A 24978-nucleotide genomic window follows, 5' to 3' on the forward strand; every position below is an offset into this window, starting at 1 on the left:
AAGAATACTTAGGAATGAAATGTTGTACACTTTCTTATAATGTTTTAATATTAGGATTCTAACTTGTTTACAAGAATTGGTCAAACATTAGATCAGATTTGTGTTGAGAATTTGGGAAGTCCTCCATCCAACAGTCTTGGGTCATAATCAGTCATTGTACCCTGGAATTCACATTGAACTGAATGAAAGAAAAGATGATATTTCAAGAAAACTGAACATATTGGTTATCAACTGTAAAGTCATGTACGCTATCAAGATAATCCAAATCCAGTCCCCAAATATGAGGATAATTATTGCATGCACCTTTAAAATGTATGCAAAGAGTTTTAAGTCTCAATTGAATTGGTCCTTAGCAAGAGGATGTAGTTGTCTTAGAGCCTTGTTGACTTGGGATGGCATGTTTACTTGTCAGAGTTGAAGATGAATATTTCTGTGATGAGGTGCAGTGGCTTCCTATGATCTTTCAATCTTTGTGTCAGCAAAATTACAAGGTCAGTTAATAAAATACAGTCGGGCTATTTTAAATAACTTTATTCTTAAATTTAACAAGCTCTTATTAGAAATGCTTTGGTATCAATACAATAAAAATATGTTGGTTTCCCCCCACTGAATCATGTCAAGTAACTGGAAAAGTTAAGAGTTTGTTCTCCCCAGCTTTTTTGGTATTTGTTTCAAATAATGACTACTGCTTATTCACATGGCTTAATATGGGTATAATTATAATTTTTTGTATCTCAGGAAAAAGAAACAAAATATCTGGAAGAGAAATTTGCAAATGTTTCTTAGTTTCTTCTTCAAAGGGTGTTTACGTAGATGGTACACCTCTTAGATAACTTTTTTCCCCAGCTTTGCCATTCTCATCCTTAAGGCTGCAAAATAAAGAAAAAATAGAGAGAGAGTTATGGGAAAAAAAGCTTTACTTTTCACTCTAAATGACCATTACATAGATTGCAGGAAAGTTTGAAACATACCTCAGATGATTTTATCCAACAATGTGAGCATTGTTTTAGTAGCATAAAAAGATAGTAGAAATAATAAGCTATGGTTAACTTAGGGAAGAAGCAGGTTCGGAACTAGAAGGAACCTATTTCTATAAAAATTAAAAGAGCAAACACAGCATAAATTGAGTAAATACAGGATTAGTGCACAGTATCACTATTAGCCATAGATAAACAGCTATGGGTCAATGACTGTTTTGTGCATATTTCTGAGCTATGTACTACTAAAGAGAAAAAAGGCATTGACATAAACCCTAATTCATGATGGTTGGGTTATCTTTTAACTCATCAAACTTGGTTATCCCAAAGGGCTTCATCCTTGGATATAGAATAACAAGAACAAAATTTTTAATAATGAAACGATACGAACCAGTATTTAGGAGTTGAAGTCATGATAAAATGTCTTTGTCAAGATATGTTATATGTGCTTTCAAAGGGCAAATTTATCTTTTTGAGAATATTTCACTGCTAATGGTATATTAGATGTAGAAACCATTTTAAAAATGTAGATTTAAAATTCATAACATTTCTCTGATGTTCTGGTATCATGCCATTAATATTTAAGAACAGAGTATAGCTGTCTCAGTCACGTTCCAAAAGTTGAGAGATGCTTTCAAGGCACTGATCATTACAATCATGTGTAATATGGCCCAAGAACCAGCTATTTAACTGTTTGCAAAATTTTGTTTAATTAAAAAAAATCAAAAAGGGAAATCATGTTTTCTTATTTCACAGCCATATATTAGTTGTCCATCAACAAATGAAATGACCCTATTTCTAAGAAGCTCTTTTTCACAAATACGAGAAGGTTGGGGATCTAATATTGTAAGAAGGCCACGGTCATTTTTATTTTCACTCTACTTATATGAAATGTTTTCATTTAAATGAAGTCAAAGAGCTTTATTTCCCTTGGAATTTTAAGGGAAATGATTATTTCCAGTGGCAGGATCAAGAATATTCCCTTGAATTCAGGACCAGCTGAGAGAATTTCCTTTGCTCTGTAGCCAGGAGGATGGTGTCGATTGCTGGGAGATGTCAGACGGTGAAACTGAAGGACAGGACTGTGCTTCCACAGCAAGAAGGCAGAAGGCAGAAGGCAAGTCTTTATAGGTTTTACTTTGGGATTTTTGGACCTCTATCTTGCCCATACCAAAAATGAAAACAGAGGAAACGTTCATCTTAAGGGACTTTTGAAGGTCTCTTTTAAGGCTGGGGCAAAATCCTCCTCCCTACAGCTACTCCTCAACTTAGATTCAGTAAATCAGGCATAGCCAGTGTGCTGTGGATTTTCAGTGAAGTTCTTAAAGGACATCCTGGATGTTTGCATCCTCAGGAGTGGGGTAATCCAGTAACTCACTGTCCCGTTTCTTAAGGGGGAAAAAAGAATTCTAGATTGTTAGAATCTGCTCTTCCTTTCTTTAGGCCTACGGTGAGTAGATGGTGTGAGTTCCAAGTAGATGTGTGGGGACACAGCTTCTGGCAATGGGAAGGCCCCTTGGTGTAGCAGCTAAAAGATCTGAATCATCAGCTCTCCTTTTTACTTCTCCTTTCTGTTCTTCTCAGTTCTATATCTCCTCTCCTCATAGCAATTCAGATGCACAGTTTTGGCTGGTATTAACTTGAGGGAAGAGAGCTTGCCTCCTTACTCTCGGTGTTCCTTGGCTTCTAATGGTTGCCACAGGTTGGCAATTTTGCCACCACTAGCTTTTGAATCCCCCGGAGCTGAGTTTCCCTACCTCTTCATCCTGAAATGCCACTGACATCTGTAAGAAGGGAGAACAGAGCTAAAAGGAGTACAAAAGTAGGTTGGTGAGGATTACCAAAGGGAGTCAACTGTCTGGCTGGTGGGGATAGTAGGGGAGTCCCAGTAAAAGCTTACAGGGGCCACTCGTTAGATGCATTCGGCACTGAGCCAGATATTTTGAACATGATCCTGTTATATTTATTGATACATAAATAAATGGACATAAATTTGCCTAAATTTTCTTGTTGTGTCTTATCCTTTTCAAAGTTTTGGCTAAAAAATCTGATCTTTAGGGTCTCCAGGCTCCACCTTTTTCCATCTTTCTTCCTCCTTCATGTTCTTTTTCAAGTTAAAAATTGCTCTCAGGTCAGGCTTTGATAACAGCATTTACACTAAGAGAAAAGAGACTTACACTTATTAACTATTGTGCCTACTAGGAATATTTATATATAGTAGGGCACCTATACCATAAATAAAGGAATGGACTGAAATGGTGGATTTTCAAGTATCAATATGTATTTTTTTTGGGGGGAGGCGTTTAGAGGGAGAAACTCAACCTAGTTGGTGCTTGTGAAATTGAAATGCATAGGTGGCTATATATTCTATGAATATGGACGTACCCTGAAGGCATATGTCAATATGATATACTTATTTTAAAAAACCCATTAAAAATATCAGTTCTGTAATCCACATGGTGAATTGGAAAATGGGAATGTAAAATGATGTCATAACAGAAGGCAAGGAATTTGGAGCATTCTGTTTATAAGATGATTTGATTGATAGTACAACATTTGTATTGTTACTTTGTCTGCAAAAGGTCTTCCTGTTTTCATTATTTTAGTTCAGTGGCATGATTAGTGTTGTCTGGAAACATTAGTCACTTCCTGTCTTTTTCTCTGGGATATATGTGTTGACATGGGTAGGGGAGAAGGAATAAGGGTGTTCGGGAGGAGCTGGCTAACATCCAAGTTAAAAAATGGGAGGTTTTATAGTGTGTAATGTCACTGCTCTTGACCATAAACAGCATGCTCCTGTTTTCTAAGTCTTTGGTGTTGTTGTTTAAAAAATGAATTTAAGCTGCAAAGTTTGATCATTCTCGTAACAGAAGGGAGATTTTAGTTTTATCAGGTTTCCGTTGTGCGGACACACCATTCAACTCTGATTTAGGAAGATAATATAAGTGCGCACTTACCAAGAGCTTAGAAATTCTTCAGATAATTAAATTTACAATAGGTATGTTTAATTTAACTACTTCAAAAATGGAAGAGGTCCATTTTATCGTATTATTGGCAACCTAAGACTGGGTTTCTTGGTTGCAGAGGAAGAATCCTTCCTGAACGGTGCAGGTACTACCAACAGTTCTGTAGAATTATTAGGTTTTTTGATTGCTGGATTAGCTGGGACTCAATAGTTATTGCTTTTTAATGAAAATTCTTCTATTAGAACATTTAAAATTACTGTTCCTTTCACAGATCTAGTACGTATGTCTGGGTAATTTGATTTATGTCTTTAGCTATTATAATTCATTTTATCAGCTATTATAATTAATTTTATCATATTCTTATTTATTGTTTACAAAGAATGTAGTAACAAAGTACAAAGTAAGTAGAAAACAATATTCAAGTGGTAATAAAGAATCTAAAATTGATGAGCTATTAGTTTTGTAGAAAAAGTGTTATTTTCTATTCAATGCTAGAAAAGCTAGATAGCTCTAAAACTTTACAGAGAATGAGAATATGTGGAATGCAAATGTTTAGAAAATAAAAGAATGAAATTTCTAAGTTAGGGAAGATTATGTGACATTAAATGTTATAGATAATGTAGAATAAACTGATATTCTTTTTTAAAATATAGAAAAATTAAGGAAATAAAGTTAATAAAATTATAAAAGTATAGAGAAACAAGATATAACAAAGTAATAAAATATCACATTGAAAGTAAAATTTGTTTCTTGTTTTTTCGTGCAAAATTAAGGCAATTTGTTAACTTATGCAGGAAGTTTAAATCACAGAGAGACACAAAAAAAGAGCTGGCTTCGATTCTCATGGGAAACGATCTAATATTGATCCAACATGATAGTAATTCAAATACATTTACACCCATACCATGCCAGAAGATGAATTTCAAGTTACTAAGGTCAATCAATGCAGTACCCAAATAAGGCAACAAATTTTTGTTTCACTTTCTTTATCTTTTGAAGTGACTTAGTCACTTTGCTTATGATGATAACAGTTCATATCAGCATTAATAAAAAAATCTTAGCATGTATTAGCTTATGAAGTGGTCAAAAAAAAGCTGAAAGCACGAGGGTTTGGTAACAACACAAAGAGAAGATTATCACAGGACTAGACAGCAGTGACAAACCTTGTCGTTTTTGTTACCTGTTAGGGAGGGATCCTCAGTCCCATCTCCTGCTATCTGAACGTCGAGTGGAGGATGGTGGACAGGGCTGCCTAAGCTTTCTTCTTGCTCTTTCAGGGATATGGAATTTTTGTGGGGAGATTTATGGTTTCTGTTTTCATGGGGATTAACTTCTGATCTCTTTCTTGGAAGTGGTGTTGGTTTGGCAGGCTGGAAAACCTGACTGTAGGGGGCTATGGGATGGTAGGATAGTTTCTCAGCTTCTCCTTCACCCGCCTCCTCCTCATCAATCACAACCAGCTCAGCATGGATGACCCCGTCATATCCCGTCAGAAGCTTCTTTTCTTCCTCATTGTCTTCTGCCTGCTGATAACCCATGAAAATCATTGTCACGGGTTCTTTCTCATCCACGTCAGAAGGCAGGGAATGAACAATATTATATCTAATGTCTTCCTCATCCTCCTGGCAAGTAGGTGAAGAACCCTGGCATTCTGACTTCCCAACTAGTGCTTCGCTGGGACTCAGTCCCGCCTTTGGAGAGGGAGCATACCTGTCCTGCATTACATTGGATTCTTCCCAAGGAGTCATCAGCCTCTTTTGCTGGGTGTGGGGTGTCTCCTCTGCTTGTTGAAGCATCGATCGGGGTTGAGGTATTGGCCGAACGGGACTGATGTGATTGAAGCTGTTGCCGCTCTCCTCTGAAAGTCCATTGTCCATGTTGTGTGTGGATCTATTCACATCATTACCCAGTCCGTTAGCTTTAATCTTTATCCTTTCTTGAAAGTTTGGTCCAGGAGTTACCTTCTCTCTCTGTGGCGTTGTAGGTCTGCAAAATGGATTGGCATATACAGGCTCATGATACTCTGTTGGGGATTTAGAATTTCTCTCTGAAGCTTGTCTTAAAAGTTCCTCTACTTCAACTGGTGCCAGGCCGTCGGTGCCGTTGTATGCTGCACTGTGATTAGAGCTTACTGCATATACTGACTTTTGCCCATCGTCATAAACTTTTATCCCTGTACCTTTAAAGTCATCTGATGGGAGAGGTATTGAAGACAGGACTGTACTTTCTCCGGTCTTCAAGTCTTTTTCAACTTTGATTTCCATGGCATACAAAGCTGTCGAGAGACAAATTTGATCCCTGATTTAGTTAACTTTTTCTCTTTTTAACTAGCTAGCTTTCACAGTGTTTATTTTTATATTAAGTATCCCCTTTGTGTTCTTTTATGAAATGTCTTTTTAAAATTTCTGATTTTATTCATTAATTATATAATGACTAATAGTTTAATGACATGGGTTTTTGTGTAAGGATGTATGAAATTACTGAAAAAATGGAAAAGATTGAAGAAGAGAAGCTGATTGGAGAAAAGAAACTGATGGTTCCTAACGGTAAGGATTTTCATTGGGGAACCAAAAGATATCCCCTTTCTAATGAATAAATCCAACACAACAGATTTACATTCTTTACATTGCTCAGGGATCAGATCTTTTTTTTAGTGAGGAAGAATATATCGCTCTGTGCATTACTGTAGATAAAAGGCCAAGCACTGTATATTTTATTGTTACAGCCTTGCTGCACAGGCCAGCAGCCTGTTGAAATTAGAGAGGAGTGTTCTAAAATTTTCCCAACTGGGAGGTTGTTAAATGTAGAACTGGTATAGAAGAGGGAGGGAGTAGGCTAGAATCACATGCTTCTCATTTTGCCTTATGTTTCTTTTCATTTTCACTCCCATTTTTAAGAAGGGCTAAAAATAGAGCACTATCAGCTATACTAAAACAACTGAACTGGGGAGAACTGGTTGATTTTGGGGAAGTTGAAATCTGCTTCATGTCCCTGGCAAGATCCTGAGGGCTGTGATTTTAACTGGCAGAGTAAAGCCAATGGGATCCTGGGCAAAATTACAACGTTGTACTGCCTGCTTTACTGTGTGCTCCCGCCTTCCTCTGTGAATGCATCTTGCATGTCATCTCTCCTCCGTAGCCCAGTGGTTCTTGGGCTTCCCTGGCTACCCAAATAAAACTGCAACACCTTCACCCACACTTGCCCTATCCCCCTTCTCTGTTTTCTTCTTCTCTTTAGTATTTTCACTTCCTAATATGATATATTTTATTTGTTTATCTAATTTTTAATCTATTTTCTCCCTTAGAATGTCAACTCTATGAGGGCAGAGATTTTTTGTTTTATTCATTACTGTATTCTTAGTGTGAGAACTGAGCTTGGCATAGAGTAGGGGGTTCACTGAATATTTGTTGAATGAATGAATGAATGAATGAATGACTACTTCCTGCAGATAGAGTGTAGCTTCTCTTTTCACTCTAAAATTCAAAGGTTCCCTCTCTGCTCCAATACAAGCCTTCATTTTCCCTGGGGCTTTGAAGTATTAGTGTCATGCAAATCATTCCCACATGGGGGTAAGTAATGCCGAGCCTTCTCAAGGGGAATATTTTCACTTCATTCATTTCATTTCATTTTATTCTAGTGTCTACTACATGGAATATGTTGGGAGAGATATTTTTGAGCAGGAGAGCTTTGCTTTAAGAGCTTCTTGTTTCCTTCAGGCCTTTATCTTCCCTGTTCTTACCTGGTTTGCAGGGAAATGAAATGCGTGGAATAAATATTGTAACCCCATTATCCCTACTTTTGTAAGTGACTCACATACCTCATGGAACTTTGTAAAATGGACCATTGCTTAACCTGGAAGGATAGAATGTCACAGCAAGTTGCTAATATTTGATGTTGTAAAATCTGAATTTGAGAACCTACCATTGAAGACAGATTTTTTGTATACCTTTTCTATTTTGTTCATCATCTTCTATTCCTTCATTTCTTTCCTTCCTTAATCTGGAAGGTATGTAGGATTTTGGAAGGTCAGGGATATTAGCATAGATGTCTTCAATTGACTCTGTAAAATCAATATTAATTTAAAATATATTTAGAATATATTTAGAATAAAGGGAAAAATTCAGTGGACTTGTCAAAAAATATCTCAGTTAGACATAGCATAGGCTGCTCAAAAACATACCTCCTGATGTTTCTTCCTTTTCCACCTTCACAGACTATAAGAAAAAAGAATTCTCCATGATTAATACAGTTAAAAAATAAATTCTATATATGGATATACTTTGAAGAATTATATACTATTTGTGGAATCACTTTGGGAGGGATTCAGTTTTTAAATTAGCTAACGCTTACCCGTATTATGTCTTCTGTTGTCCTCTCAACTGATTTTAGTTTCTTTAAAATTGCCTCTTCATTGGTTGAGATTTGCAGTTCAGCTTTTTCAAGATCTTGGATCTCTTTCTCAAGTCTGAACAAAAAGATATACTTTATATTACTTAAGACAGTACAAATACAGAGCTCTCAAATATATATTCCCCATACACAAACTTTACTTGGAATATTAAATGTAAGTATCCAGATACCTTCTAAGAACTTAGCATCACACCAAACATCACATTAAGTACATAGAAGATACCCAATACCTGAATTTGGCTCAACATTTTTCAATGAAAGTTTTTTTATTTTTGACAAAGGGGATTCTTAGGTAAAATATTTGACCCTTGGTCCCATTTTCTTCATTGCGACTACTAATGTTACTTCCACATGAAACAGAGATTTGTTTTACAAAGAGACTTAAGTTTAAAGTTGGACCAAAAGGAATGGTCCATCTGTCATTATCCTTCAGATTGTTAATTTTTCTTACACAAGTTTTCATATAAATTGTTTGGAGAAAACATTATAATTTTATTTTCTAGCCAAGCAACACTTTGTAACATTATAATTATTAAATTTGATTTAAAATCATAGATATTTAACACTTAAAAACCCTGCATATCCTAACATTGAGAATGACACTTCATTTTAATTTCACAGTTCTCTAAAAGTTGTACCATATTATAGAGAGTAGAGTGAAGAGGTGAGAAATGGACAAAATCTAGTACAGTGGCCTCAGCTGCTGCTGTTTATGGAGACTACGTTTCCTAGGAAAAAAAATGTTATCACATAGCCTGACAAAGTATAAGGGAACTCGTAGGGACAGAAACAGACATTTGAAATTAGATTGTTGCTTTCTGAGCTGGTATCTAGACTAGTTTAGAGCTACATGTCTGATTCAAGTTAATTCCAGGGTGTGGCATTGTGACCTCTATCCTGGATAAAAACACACAACCACTAGCATTCACAAAGTTAGTAAAGCTGGCCCTGGGCAGCCGTGAAACGCATGTAGTTTCTCAGCCAAATACTCCTAGCTCTCAAATAAGCTGCCTCAAAAGATGGCTGCTTCGATATAGCGCGCTAGTTCAGGAGATGACAGCTGTGGGTATTACTGTCAGCTAAGATAATTGTCAGTTATTTTGACTTCCTTCTTTAAGATGGTCATGCATCTGGCAGCTCAAAATTCCTGTGCCACTGTCACACCAATACAAGTCCAAGCAGATCATTCTCCTACTTATTGCTTTCGTTTCAAAATTCTGACTTTCCTCCTGCCCCTAGCTGTTGGTAGTTGGCTGTTTATAGCTGAGGAGGTTTTCTTGCATATCATAGAACTCCAAGTAAAATGCAGTACCTCTGGTTTCTCAGAAGTTACTGAGATGTGATGCCATTCTATTAAATTCCCTCCACATCCATGGAGCACATTTGCCCATCAGTAGAGTTGTGGGGATATATGTTGGTTGGTACAGTAGAAAGTTCTATACTGAAAGTGATGTATCTGGATTATTCTGTTTCTGCTACTCACGACTTGTGAGAGCCAATTCTTTTAACTGGCCTGGAACTCAGTTTTGTAACATGTACAATGAGAATATAGCACCTGCCTCACTTTATACAGAAACATGGTGAAGCTAAGAAGCAGTGATGTATTTGAAAGCACATTACATATAATTGATATCAGATGTAAATGTTATTATGGTATAATTATCAAAGGTTTTCTGCAATACACCATGTCTATTCCATGTCCTGTTCTGCAGGGTCCTTTACCTGACAGCATGTTAGAGACAGTCTAATGAGGGGCTTTTGGGTAGAAAACAAGAAGTTTCAAGTCATTGCTGTATAAAGTTCTGGGACCTCAGGATCCAGCTGTGGAACCAGGCGGACCTGGGTTTGAATTCTGGTTCATCTGTCAAGTTCCTGGGTGACCCTAGACAAGTCACCAGACCTTGCTAAGTCTCATTTTCTTCATTCATTCATTCAAAATGTTTGTTTAGCATCTACTTTATACCAGGCACTATCCTATTTGCTGGGTTATAACAGTGAACAAAACAGAGTTCCTGTCCTCAAGGAGTTTACATTCTAGTGGACAACACACTAACACAGGGGCCGGCAAATAGTAAATACTTCAGGCTTTGCAGGCCACGTTTGGTTTCTGTTGCATATTCATCTTTCGTATTTTCCATTTTATAACCTTTTAATAATATAAAAACAATTTCTAGCTCATGGCTATATAAAAAGTAGGCCAGGGCTAGATTTGCCAACTCCTGTAAATGTTGTGTGTGTATGACCCAGGATCGAATCTAGCCCTGGACTTTATATATATATATATACGTATATATACATATATATATGTATATACATATACGTATATATACATATACACATCTCATATATATACTTATAAACACACATATATGCAAATATATATACATAATAAACAAATATGTGTATATGCACACATATATACATTTATTTATGAAGAAAAATGTTTCCATGAAAAAAGTAGCATAAGGACTATAAACAGCAGAATAAGGGAGACGGAGAGTGCCTGGGGAGGGGGCTCTATTTTACAGAGTGTGGTGATGGGGAGTTTTCTGACAAAGTCATTTGAGTAGAGATTGAAGGAAGTGAAGGAGGGACACACAAGGGTGTCGTGGGAGTGTGCTTCATAGAGAGGGAAGAGTAATTTGAAAACTTGAAATGAGAGGCAAGGGAATAAGGAGCTGAGTGGTGAGAAATAAAGTCAGAGAGGGGGTAGCCGCCAGATCATAGGGGGCCTTCGGCATGGTAAGGCCTGTGGGGAGCCTTTGGGAATTCTGAGCAGATGAGAAACATGCCAAGACATGAAATTTAAACAATTACATTGGCTGCGGTGTTGAAAATAGACTGGAGCGGGGCAAACATGGAGGTCTCAGTTGTTGAAATAATTCAGACGAAGATGGCTTAATCCAGGGTCCTTGCTGGTAGAAGAGTGAGAAGTAATTGGATGCTGGAAATATTTCAAAGGAAGAGCTGCCGGGCTATGTCAATAGATTACATATGAGAAGTGAGAGAAAGAGAGATGTCAAAGGTGATTCCAATGTTTGTAATCTGAATAATTGAAAAAATATGAATGCAATTGACCAAACTAACCTGGAAAGGAGAAGGAAGGAGCTTGGTGGGGAAGTGTTAAATGTGAGACAGTCAAATGGTGATATGGAGAGGACAGATATAAAAGTTGGGAGCTCAGTGAAGTCTGGGTTTGAAGATATAAAGTTGGGAGTTGGTATTTATAGCCATAGGAGTGGATAAGATTTCCTAGAAAGTTAGGGATTCCAAGGACTGAATCCTGGGGCAATTAAGCATTTAGAGGTCTGGGCAATGTTATCTACTTCGTAGGGTTTAATAAGGAATAAAATAAAAGAAATAGCGAGCACTTGGCAAATGCTAGTTTCCTCCTGTCTCTGCCCTTTTCTATTCCTGGGGCACAGAGATAGAGCTCTTGATCTCCCTGGGCAATTACATCTCAGGGAAGTATGAAATGCGCTGGTATTGGTAGTTGTTTTCCTCTGTAGAGAGGCCCATGCATAACGAAATGTCATGTAGTTCTCATGAATATCTTCAGACTAATATTGTAAGAGTATGAGGTTGAAAGCCTGCTAACCTCGTCAGAGTATCTGCTAATGAATGTTTTTGAAGGTTTTCAAGTCCTCAGTGAAAGCTGAATTAATATGAGGTTGTCGTCAAATGACACATCATGATATGTTTGTGAAAACAAAATAGAAACAAACACGCACCCCTTTCTCTTCTTTATAACAATTACAACCAATTCTCCATTAAATAGGTTAATAAGGAAGTATCTTGGTGCTAATTACTTAGAATTGCAAAATTCTGCCAGGAGATGCTTACTGATATAGAGCATTTCTTAAAATTCTCACTTCAATATGCTATTTTTATATGTTGATTTGATATATATATTCTGTATATTATTTGTGGATAACATAAATATTATTAAGAGAAAAACTTTAGATGTTTTTTGTTCTGACAAAGCTTTCTAAAAGATTAGAATGTCAGTGGAAGTAATGGGAGACCTAGGAAATAGTAACTGAAGATAAGGAACCGGCCTCTCTCTAGCCTACCCTCTCAAAAGACCAGAACTCAGAGGGGCAGGCACTGTGGTAGCCCAGCTGTAGAAGAAGAGTCCTCACAACCTCTACACCAGATGATGTACCAAGTTTTTGAGGAATGAGGATTCTTAAGGAACATAAAACAAAAATTACAACTGGTAGGCAGGTGCTATCTTTGTATAGTTAGTACAGTGGGTCTCAACTGATGGCAGTCTCCTCTCTGAGGTCATTCGTCAATGTCTGGACACATTTTTGGTTGTCAAAGCTTGAGAAGTGATACTGGCATCTAGTGGGTAGAGGCTGGGGATGCTGCTAAACATCCTAAATGCACGGCACTGTCCCCCACAACAAACACTTATCTGGTTCAAACTGTCAATAGTGCTGAAGTGGAGAAACGCTGGGCACCTAATACAGTGCCTGGTGTAGTATAGGTGCTTTACAAGAGATTTTGAAATATCTACCTCTGGTATATTTTTACTTTTTCCTCATTATTTCTCTCTTCCATTTAGCTGTAATATAGAATCCAAACTTATTATTTTTTGAATAGAATTTGATCATCCTATTTTTATTGAAAATTATCATTTGGGTTCACTTGATTTTCAAATTGCTCTCTCTCTATATATAAATATATATTTATTTCCTGGCTCAGTGACCATTCATAATTGAGAGTATACTTAACCCTGATTTGAAGCTCCAACAATGCAGGGAATTCCCTGGCAGTCCAGTGGTTAAGACTCCGTGCTCTCACTGCTGAGGGCCCAGGTTCAATACCTGATTGGGGAACTAAGATCCCACAAGCCATGTGGTGCAGCCCAAAAGAAAACAAAACCAAACAAAATGCAGGGCTTGAATTAGGGCCTCATATCCAATCCTTTTCTAAAGGTTTCGGGTGGAGAGAAAATTTAGCAAGTATAAGTGAAGAATTGGGGAAATATATATCTATATATCTGTATGTGTGTATAGGTACATTCGTGTATACACATATATGTATATATGTATGTCTGTATTTTTGTGTGTGCATATATAAAATTTTAGTTTTACATATAAAAGTATAAATTTATGTGTATATACATGCATATGTAAAACTAATTTTTTTTTACTTGGAAAGCTTCGGGTAGATCGCTGGGGGATAACTCTCTAACTTTCATCTACTTATCTCTCAGCTGATGGGTTAGAATTTCCATAAGTGCTACCACCCCCATCTCTAGAAGGTATTACCTTCCCGAATGGGAATTAAGCTCCTAGAAATGCTGATTCAGTTTGGTGAGAAACAGGCAGCAGAGAAAGAGAAATATCCTTCCTGGTGCCTCCTGGGCTCTTAGGCGGGGTCTGATGGATGAGTTAGTACCTCTCTCAGTTTCTGAGAGATGGTGAGCAGGCATCATGTGCCAATTTAGATAAGCAAAGTACATGAAAAAGGATTTGTAATGCTATCCATTATTGGAATCTTTCTTCTCCTTGCTTATTTGCTGGAGAAAAAGAGGGTTATTTTCAAGAGCTCCCTAGGTGAAAGCAGGTAGCTTTCATTTCATGCACTGTTCTAGCAATAATTTTCCTTAATCATCATGAGATAATATCCCCCATCCAATTCCAACATGCAAGTTATTGTCTTAGAAAAAGGACAGCACATTAACGCTGCATGCGCCAAGAAAGGGTTATTTCAGAAGGCAATTTTTCTGCTGCTAAGGGTCCATTTATCTCTTTCAGTTTTTGGTGGTGTTAACAAGGATTAACAACCTGACGGGGTTTGCTATTAGGCGCCAAACAAACGAGAAATCAGGAGAAAAAAATTCAAAAGTTTATGCCCTACCTTACAGTACTTCACTTGTTAGCGATTATAACAACATTTAATATGTACTGCGTATTTACACCGTACCAGGCACTGGCCTAATTAGTCCTCACAACACCCCCCAGGAGTACTGTTATTAGTTCCTTTCAACAGGTGAGCAAACTGGGCACCTAGAAAGACAACTGGTCCAGAGGCTTACAGGTAGCCTGTGACAGGATGGAATTTGAAATCAAGTCTCCGCCAAGAGAGCCTGAGCTCTGAACTCCCTGCTGATTAGCCACGATGGGAACAAAACTTTAAAAAATGGATTCTTATGAACTTACAAACAACATTCATTTGCTCAACAGTACAAAAGGATTTTTTTTTTACTTTCTGTGATAATAAAGTGAAGATTGAAATGCTAGCTGGGGTCTACCACAATGTAACAGTGCTGACTCATTACCTGTAAAGCTAATATTTCTCTCCTGGTCTTCATTGGAGTGATTTTGTGCAGAGAACTTCTCTGCTTAGTGGTCTAGTCAGTACGACCAGGATTAAAGTCCAGGCTTTGTCATTTTTCTCTTTGGCTGCTTGAGTCTGGTTTTTGGTAGGAGTTCTTAGAATAGTCTTTTTCAAAGAGTCTGAGGTTTTCCAACCTAGTGCTACTTTATAGAGAGATTTTCTTTGCTTGGACACAAGATTATTGTTCAAAATAATGGAAGCTTTAGGTCTTAAATATAAAGCTGGTTATACAATTTGATTACAACTCCACAATTTGAATGTAACCACCAATGCTATGTTTGAAATTAAATTTATGACTGGCTTTAGCTATATACTTTGAAAGGACTGATGAATTAATACTTATGTCTTGGTAACTCAAGCTCTCTTATTAAAAGCCAGGACTACATAGAGAGGGTGCCAAATGGCCACTTCTCTGGGATGGCCTGAGTCAGCAGTTCTTAGACCCAGGCTGTGCCACTATTGATGTACCTCTGAGACCAGTTGATGGACGTGCTAGGACCACCTCTCCAAGCCCACCTCAGGCTAGACAAAGAAGGACCCAGTTTCTTTTTTGGGACTTACAGGCTCTCAGATATGTTTGCCTCCAACAGGGTGTTGAATTCAACGTGGAGTTGTAAGCAGTTGTAATCCCTGACTCTTCCCTTGGGCCAGAGATTCTTTCTTTTCTTCCCCACTGAATCTTGGGAGAACAGGAGGTGACTGGTGGTTTACCTATGTTTCGTGAGGGTTTTTTTTGGTGGGGGAGGTCCACTTTTTTCCCCCAGCTCTACCCATGGAAACAGAAAGTAAGCTCATATCAAAGCTAACTCACTTGGCCTAATTATTGACCCCCTCCAAGCTTCAGTTTTCTCATTTAAGGAATAATATTCACAAAGGGTTGTTTTGAGGAGGTAAATGAGATAATGTTTGTAAGTCTCTAGCACAGGGCTTGACATAGAGGAATTCCTAAATAATGATTAGTTACTCCTTTCTCTTCCTCAGTTTTCTAGGGAGAGGAGGGCCCTCTCTGACAACTCCAGTGAAAGAGAAAACCTACCGGGTCCATTTTTGGATTTGATCTTCAACCTTGAAAGCAATGATTTTAGAGCAAGCATGGTGCTAATATAGCGTCAGAAACACACCTGTCACCTAGAGGGGTGGAATGGGGAGGATGGGAGCGAGACTCAGGAGGGAGGAGATGTGGGGATATATGTGTATGCATCACTGATTCACTTTGTTATAAAGCAGAAACTGGCACACCATTGTGGAGCAATTATACTCCAATAAAGAGGTTAAAAAGAAAAGATAATAAACATGTATAACACCCCCCCAAAAATAAAATAAAATAAAATGTGCTCCACTCCAAAAAAAAAAAAAAGAAACACACCTGTCCTTGAAAATACCGTTCTAGACAGAACAGAAAAAGCAGTGCTCCAGCATTATTAGAATTTTCATAACCTTTATGGGGATAGTGTCTATTTAATAAATGCAATTTAATAAACAATGTCTATTTAATTAAAGAAAGAATATGCTAGTTTGCTTTGACAACCCACTGATTTCTCCCCAAATCCATTTCTCCTGTTCTTTTTAGTAATAGAACTCCCTGAGTTTTATGTGTCTCCCTGCTGCCCTCCTACAGACTACGTTTCCCAGTCTTATTTGCATTGAAATGATGTCATGTGACTAAATTCTGGCCAATAGCGTATTAGCAAGCGTGACCTCTGCAATTTTCAGGTCATATCCTTAAACTAGAGCTGTTTGCCCTCCATTTATCTTCCCCTTCCTAAGCTGAAATGCAGATGTGGTGATGGTCAGCTGCCTTTAACCTTACAACCAAGGGCATCCCTTAGGGGGTAGCAAAGCAATAACACAGAAAGAAACAGGGTCTCTTGATCATCTCATGTAATGTTGCCGCTCCCCTCCCTTGAATTTCTCCCAGCTAGGATTGTTATGTGTAGGAGGAAAATGAACCTTTCTAATCCTGTTTAAGCCACTGTTCTTCTGGAGGCTTTTAAAGCAAAAAATCCAGTATGTTAATTATTGTATAACCTTCTGGAGGATGAGTCTTGGTGTGACAAATTTTTTCATAATTTTTTTTGTTGATTTGCAGAATTAATCATTAGTATCTTGCATTTCAGGCAGTTCACCAGTAGCAATAGAATAATAAATCAGTCTTTGCTCCAAGTGGTTAAAGAATTTACATGTTTCTAAATGATATATCAAATCTGACATGGTTTGTGTTGACATAAGCTAGTTAATATTGAATGGCTAAAGTCTGCTATGAAAAAAGGGAGTCATTTTATTTTTTAATCATAACTCATCTAAAAAATTTGCTCTGAAATTGCAATGGATACTATTGAATACACATAGTTGATGACTTTAATCAGGTATTCTTGACTGTTGTGTGTTGATCACATGTAATGGGCAGATACATTATTACTAATGGGTCAGAGGTTATAGATATTTTATCTTTACAGATAATGTGGCCAATGGGAATGTCAAACTATATTTTCCAAATAAAATTGGGAGTATGTAATCAGGTAGAAAGTAGGCTGTTTTGTTTTATTTTTAAAGTTGGGGTCCAATAACTTTCATCAAACATTTAACAAACATTTTATTAAGCACCTACTACATGTCAGGCATATTTTTTCACCGAACTGAAATAAAAGTATATCAAAAAAGATGAAGAATGCTCCTATGCGTGAACATAGGACAAGAATTGCCTTTCAATCGGCCCTTGCCGAAGAGCATGTATAATAAGAAAGCTCTAACCCACAAGTGCAAACAATCACATGCCACGGGTAAGCCTGCCAGAGAATTAAAGGGCATTTGGCATACAGCAAACACTGTTTGCCCCGAGTCAGATCTACTGCCTCTAACCCTGAGCACTGAAGAACAGGACAAGCAATACAGCACAGTAGCTTCAAGATAACTAGAAGCAGAGAGCTGGCCCAACAGTGACATTGAAACAAGTGTCAGTTTGCTCTGATAATTGGGAACAGAGCAGATGTTTAGAAAAGCTGAATAATTTATAGTTACATGTGAGCAGATTTTACAGGGGTGAACCTCATCTTCTAATATAACTGTAAATATTAACAATTATCTTTTGGGCAGACAATACTATCACGATTTGAAACTGCCTGGTAGGCATTCAAGAGAGTGATTTAGTAGAAAACCAAACCCTCTCATTCAGAATAATATTTTGTAAATTAAGGTATGCATTTGCCATGAAAAACAAGAATCCAAACCGGTTTTCAGAGAATAAGCTATTTTTATGTGCGAGTTACAAATGTGATTTTCAAATGAACACAAATAGAAGTACACCCGGGAGGTTGGTGTGATATGGCAAATTGGTTAGTTATGGGCTTCTCAGATGTTCTGCCAGTGACCTTCAAATACTGTCGTAGCCAGGTCATGGCAAGTTAACTGCAGATATGCTTATCCATGATTTTGGAAAGCTTTTTTTTCTTAAAAAAAAAATAAGCTGTAGGGGAAAACTAATTTTAGTGAATATACTACTTGTAACCATATTATGAAATGACAAAACATGTTCAGTGATGTATACAGCCAGTGACTCTCTCCATTCAGAAATAATTACTGGCTTAGTGTCTTGTAACCCTTAACATTTATCTCTGACACTATTATAGAGCAGCCACTATATTTTCTACTTTCTATCCACTTCATTATGACTTTGCGCCTAGTGTTAATTGTTCATATTTGATGCCAAGAACAGGACTCTTATTATTTGAACACCAAAAATGTAAATTCCAACCTCAGTATAACACAGAATAACCAACAAAGACCAGTTAGCCTGGGGTGGTCTAAATGAACTAAGTGACATTTGTTTTATGTCAGACAAAAGTTGCATTGCAAGGGGGTGGTGTGGAAGTTTTCTGAGCTATAAATTTAGTGTCTGGGGACTCTCCTGGGGAATGGGGAAGCCTAGGCCCTATGGCAGCACAGACCCTTTCTCTAACACAATGAGTCTCTGCTTTTGAACATGACCGCCACCTGGAAGATGGATCACTGAAACGAACTCTCCTCCCACTTTCTAGATTGTTCAATTGTTCCTTTTTTCCTTCTCTACTCATGCCAATACAGCCAAAGATCTATGACATCCCTGTTAACTGCCTTAAACTTGTGTTTCAAGTTACCAAATATTGTATTGAATGAGATATTTAATGTAAAAGTACATTGAAAAGTTAAAGGATGTAAAGAGAGGTAAACAAATAAAAATTTGCTTTGAGGAGTTTATGATTCTTAAATCTCCTCTAGAAGAACAAAGACTTATATGTGGCAGTTTCTTAATAAATGTTCATTGAAATGAATCAAGAATAAGCAGGGTGAAGCATGATGGAAAGGGTCTGGAATCAGAAAGATCTGTGTGTGACTTACAGGTCAGTTGTTACAAGGTTCGTAGCTTTCTGTGCTTTAGTGTCTGTATGTGTAAAACAAGGCTAATTAGACTTCCTTCAGAGAACTGTCATTCTCAAAATAATGCTTAGTACATAATATGTACTCTGTAAAGGATAGCTGTTGTTACTGAATTACAGTCGGGTGAGGAGAGGGCTCTCAGAGGTTATTCTAATCTACCTTTCAGCTTACCATTGTGGTGGGGGAGTGTTTATTCTAGGTAACCATTTAATCCTTATTTCTACTAACATATAAACGAGATTGGCAGGTATGAGCAAGAGAGAATGCTGGAAGGCAGGGATAAGGAAATAAAAGAGCATATGAAGAAGGGGGAAAGTGAGAAAGTAAAATGATGAGGTGGTGAAACATGCTATCAACAATTGCCTCAAAAACCAGGGGCACGATAGCCACGTAACTTTGCCCTTGACTCAAGATAGTTGGGTGTTTATTCTTTATTTTTTAAAAAATTTCAAGATATTCCTTTGTAGTTTACTAACATTCAAATCAATGTCTGATCTTCATCTGGTCTCCTTAAATATGTGGTATTTTCAAGTCCATTCATCCATCCATCATTCATTCATTTATTAAGCTATGTAGTCATAGATATTCCTACTATGTGCTAGGAATTGTATCTTTTTGTGGGGGGAGATAAATTTCCCCCTTTCCTTATGCTGGAAATTTGGTTAACTTAGCTCTTTTTGTTAAATTAAAAAAGCTCCTGAATTAAAAATAATCAGAATATCTGGGAAATTAAAAATAACCGCAGATGAACTCTTACAAATCTGGTAAACCAGTTAGTCAAATACTGGCAGTGAAAAACATGCTTGGAATGATTTTGACTCAGATAATTGCCTCAGAATAATTTCTTGTGTGTTTCTAGGCAACAGCAAATTTAAGAAGAAACAAATGGTGGGGTTTTTTTCTCCCTTTTTGCCTTTTCCCCCTTTATCTTCTCTTATGTTGTCACAGAAGAGCAGCTTGTCTATCTCCGTGCAATGTGATGTTAGATGTGGCTGGTTGGGTCAGAGCAGGAAGACAGAAATATTTAGCCTGTGATATTTTCCATGCAGCATGTGCCACTGTGTTTGATGAGACATTATTTTCACTAAGATACAATTGGTTTGTACAGGTAGATAAGAACATTAGGTAGTGGTTAAACTTGGATAGAAATAATAATGAGCTAAACTTTGATAAGCCATAACCAGCGACAAAGTCATTTAACCTTTATATTTCTATAGCAGTACTTTGGGTTCCTTTTTGAAATTGAATCTTGCCTGCTATCTTTTGAGTTAACTGAGTAGTTTATTGCTCTATGTGCTGTTGAGCAGAGTGCATTTTCTAGTTGTCCATCTCCACCTGTGGAGGGATTTCCCTTAAGTGATGTGAGTCAGCTATAGCTGCTATAACAGCCCACTATCCAGCTTTTCTCATGACATTCAATCACATAGAAATCCAAGCTTCACATGCACCTTCCCCTGAGTATGATACGTGGAAGGCAGTTTCTGCCTATTTGGAGACGAATGAAAGTGCATTAAAGAAAGGCAGATGGTCCGAAGGGTACTTTGGAATATTAAATGTTACTAGGGAACATTTAATCAGAAGTGGATAATCCTTCTCAAAGGGAATGCAGTATATTTGCATCATTCTCCTTGGCAGTTAACCTTTTGCATTTTAAGCTTATGACATTTCTTTCAGGCACTCTGTGTACTCCAATTGAAGTCAGAGGTCTTTGGACACAGTACAAAAAGTAGCAAGTATGTGGAAGGGAGCTTGATGCAAGGCAGTTTGGCAGAGGGAGTCATGGAGAACTCCAGGGTAGCTAGATAGCAAAGAGGAACCTAGCAAGTGAATGACATAGCTCCCTTGGACACTTTTTAGGGTGCTTGGGGTGTCTTTTGAGGGTAGGTATTGGATGGAGGAAAGCAGCAGAAGTGACAGAACAGGATTTCTAATTCAGCCTATAAATCTGTGCGCATGGATATTTGGATTGAGAAGTCAGTGCTGGATTTGCACCTGTGCCTACAATCAGGAAGTAAAGGGTTCAGTGGTCACACTAAGAGCAGGGCTCATTTGGGAGGCAAATTGAAACTCTAATTTGAGCAAAGTGATTCAGAAGATGTTCAATAGAGTTTTCCCCCTGGGAATGTTTTCTCCTAAGGTATTAATCAGGGCACAAGTCAAAGTGCTCCCTAATATTGTTCCAGAGCTAACGTGTGACTCAGAAACAAGAACTATGGAAACCCACTTAGTTTCTGAAATGTTGCCTCTCTTTGAAAGGAAAAATGAGAGGATAAATATGAAGACATACTTTACTTAAAGGTTATGTGTGAGTCAGGGAAACTCTGAGTGCTTTTAATATGATAAAGAGTCACATGAATGTCTCTATAAAATGATGCATATAAAAGCGAAATGATAGCATGGATTGGAAATTAAAAATGCTGTAGAGGATAGCTTTTGTAGGATTTAACTATTGTAAAATTTTGCTATGGATCCAAGACACAATTTATTTTTATGATTAGGACTTTTAATTCTATTTTAAATCCTGGCTCTTAATTTTTTAGCTGTATGACATGGGGCAAATTAGCCTCTATAAATGTCAGTTTTCTCACCTGTTAAATGTTATCTCCCTCATAAGATGGTTGTGAGAATTCACGAAATAATATATATGAAGTGCTTAGTACAGTGCCTGGTCTACAACAAATGCTCTGTAAAAATTAACTGATATTATTAACATTTTAGTCTTCAAACCATAAAGAAAATCCATCAGTTATTTTCCATATGGAAAGAATCTTAGTTGGGGGATAACCTAAGATTACTTAAAGAAAAAGATTCTTTGTACTAGCATAAAGAAATGAGAGTTCTTAGCCAAAAGATGAAAATCTCCAGATAAAGCTCTAGGCAGTGTCCTTCTTTTAATTATTTTTGATTCCTTATAAGAAATAGTATCTAATGTTTTCTGAACACCTACCATGTGTCAGGCACTCATGAAGTTGTTTCACTCATCCCAGTCCCGTGAAGTGGCTTATGATGGTCCACTATTACAGACAAGGAAATTGAGGCCCAAAGAGATGAAAGAACATGGCTAGGCTTATGAACTATGGTCGGCAGAACAGGGATTTGAATGACAAAGACCATGCTCTTTCAGTTCATCTCATGAAACCGTGGAAGTAAAAGGAATGCAAACTTCATGGGCAGTCTGGCCTTGCTACAGACTCTGAGGTAATAGCAACATTTCTATTCTGATGTGCCTATTAAAATCTTATCCTGTAGCTGAGAGGCCTGGCAGATGGCAAATGTTACCCTTGAGCAGGCACCTAAGTAGGGTGATAAATCACATTCAGGGATTGGGATACTTTCTCTGCTTAGGGAAGGAGGATGGCTCTGCCTACTTCAACCTCATCAGTTGGCTTGGTTGCCATTCAGAGCTTACAGGAAAATGCACTGTATTTAGCTGGTAATAAAAGCTTCTTAAGCACTGTGGGTAGTTGTTTCTGAAAAAGAATGAATTTTAAAACATGTACCTGATTATTTAGCAGCTTTAGAAATATCTGAGGAAAAAATGTTCAGTTATCAGGTAAAGCTGCTTTGGCAACGTGATTTCTGTAATGCTAGGCAGTAGTGGAGGCTGCTTAATACTGACAATGCACAGTTATTTTTTGTCTCCGTATGTTGCTTTAGAATGTTCTGTTCCCTGCACATTTTTAATGAGATAAATATGCCTTTATGGGTCATGATGGTGCAAATTCTTTACTAGCTCTTTGCAAATACATCTTTTTTAGGACGACTCCTTAAACAATGCAGTTTGCTCTTAGGTGTCAGGTATTTTACTACTTCCAGAGCATTGACACCTATAGCTCTCTATTTACAGCTGGAGAGCACTGAATTTGACTCACTTTGAGACCCAAATCTATCCTTTACTGGCTCTGTGATCTTAGTGAAGTCCCTTATCCTCTTTGAGCGTATTTCTTCATCTATGAAATGGAGGTGTTGATGCTTTCTTTCTAGGGTTGCTGTGAGTAATCAATGACTTAATGGAAGTGCAACTGCTTTGTAAATTGCACAAGGCCATTTAAAAATGAACCATTACTGTTATTATTATTTATATTTGGGGATTAAAATCGTTTGGTGTTAATAAAGGAGCACTGATGGGTTAATGACATCCTAAAGATCTAAAATAAAGTCGCAGTGAGATGCCAGAAATTGGGTAATGAATAGACATTTAATTGATAGTTTAACAAAGACATTAGTTGGACGTGGAAGAAGATCCTGATTGTGGTAAAGGCTGTTTGGAGAAAGCAGAACCAAGGGACAGAACATGCTTCAAAGACTTCTTACAAGATAATGAATTTTCAGTCCACAGAGGTTGCTGTGTGCCATTATTTTATAGGCAGCATTGGATAGTCAGATTAAGTAGTCTCTGATCTGCCACTTCCTAACAGTGTGAATTCTTTAATCTCTCTGCAAAAAGTGAAGATCATAACACCTGCCTTATAGGGTTATGGAGATTCAATGGGATGATATAGGCAAAGCGCCTGGTGCATAATATGGCTCAGCAAATAGGATTCCTCCTCTTCCTTGTTTTTGTTCTTCTCTCTTCCTCCCTTTGTCCCTTCCTTCCTCCCTCCCTCCCTCCCTCTTTTTCTCTCTCTTTCGTCACATAGGAGCCCTAACTAGGCAAGCCACTACCAAAACTCCTAGAAGCTTATGTGATTCTCAGAGCATTCAGGCAAGGCCTGAAAGCAATCAGTATAGTCCTAGTAAATGCTCTTGGATTACTCAGAAAGCAGCCCAAACTCGTTAATGGACTTTGAGTATATGTAACTACTTCATTTATCATCAGATGCAGAGAAAGTTGTAGGTGTTCAGTATGTGGAAAGACTCCAAAGAAGGGGCTCTGAGGGGGAAGAAAGGAGGTGTCTGTGCAGGGCAAGGGTTTACAGGGATTAAATTCAGAGCTCCTTGAGAGATAAGGATTGTGTGTGGAAGGGTGAGGAAAGCAATCTTCAGCTAAACCAGACTTTGTTAGGAAGCTTTTGCTAAGGGATGCCTTACGAATAATCAAGTTTTCCAAACTGTAGAGTTGATTTATTGAGTTATTTTAAAAGTATTTACTATCTTCCATTCAGCAGCAGTACATATCTTTGAACAAACAACTGAGGAGTTTATAAATATAAACATTTCAGTTATAAAATATAACTTTAAAAGAATGGTTAATTTAAAAACATCTAAATAAGAATGCGCAGTCAATGATTTTAGCTATTAAATATACAAGTGTATGAAATTAAGCTAGTAAAATAAAAATCAGTTGCAAAAAGAAAGTTGTTTTTTTTTTTTCCATGTTGTCAATTTAAGGCCTAATGCAATCTGTTTACATAGTGTCGTGAGTATGGACAAAATGTGGTCATAGCACAGCTATTGGACATTTTTATCTTCCCGGTCTTTCCTATGGTCCTCACAAAAGATAACAAATTTGCAGTGAGTGAGGCTTTGAAAGTTACCTATGTTTCAAAGATGTGTAGGCTTTAAATTATTGTCATTATCATACCACAAAAAATTCCATCTTTTTTCCATGTGTGGGCTAGAAAATGATTCTGACATTTCTCACACCTTTTTCTTCTGTGCTATCTATACTTTGTGATAATATTAATAATCCTATCTTATATTTGAGCTTTCCAATTTTTTTCAGGTCCAGCACCTCATTTTAAGCCAAGGCAATTAAAAAACTTTACTTGCTATATCCGAAGTTGCTGAGTCTGTACTAATTGTGTTTGATGGTCAGGAAAGGACACTGAGAAGTGAAGTCAACCCCTGTGACCAATCAGAGAAGTAGAAGAGAGAAAATGTTAGTGAAGTAGTCCTACAGTGTCTTCTCTTCCAAAATG

At 37.4% G+C, this 24978-nt stretch overlaps 1 protein-coding gene across 1 annotated transcript in view; it reads right to left on the minus strand.

The window, feature by feature from the left end:
• Positions 1-557: 557 nt before the first annotated feature.
• The window catches only part of PALMD (palmdelphin), a 55446-nt gene continuing 31025 nt past the window's right edge, over positions 558-24978 (minus strand). Inside the window, exons 5-9 of the mRNA XM_030868775.3 lie at positions 8294-8408; positions 8124-8157; positions 7890-8003; positions 5124-6218; positions 558-869 (exon numbers count right to left, since the gene is read on the minus strand). Of these exons, the coding sequence (XP_030724635.1) occupies positions 826-869; positions 5124-6218; positions 7890-8003; positions 8124-8157; positions 8294-8408 (1402 nt within the window). The 3' untranslated portion in view covers positions 558-825. The remainder of the gene's footprint in view (positions 870-5123; positions 6219-7889; positions 8004-8123; positions 8158-8293; positions 8409-24978) is intronic.

This window comes from Globicephala melas, chromosome 1 (genome assembly GCF_963455315.2).
Source record: "Globicephala melas chromosome 1, mGloMel1.2, whole genome shotgun sequence".
Taxonomy (NCBI): Eukaryota; Metazoa; Chordata; class Mammalia; order Artiodactyla; family Delphinidae; genus Globicephala; species Globicephala melas.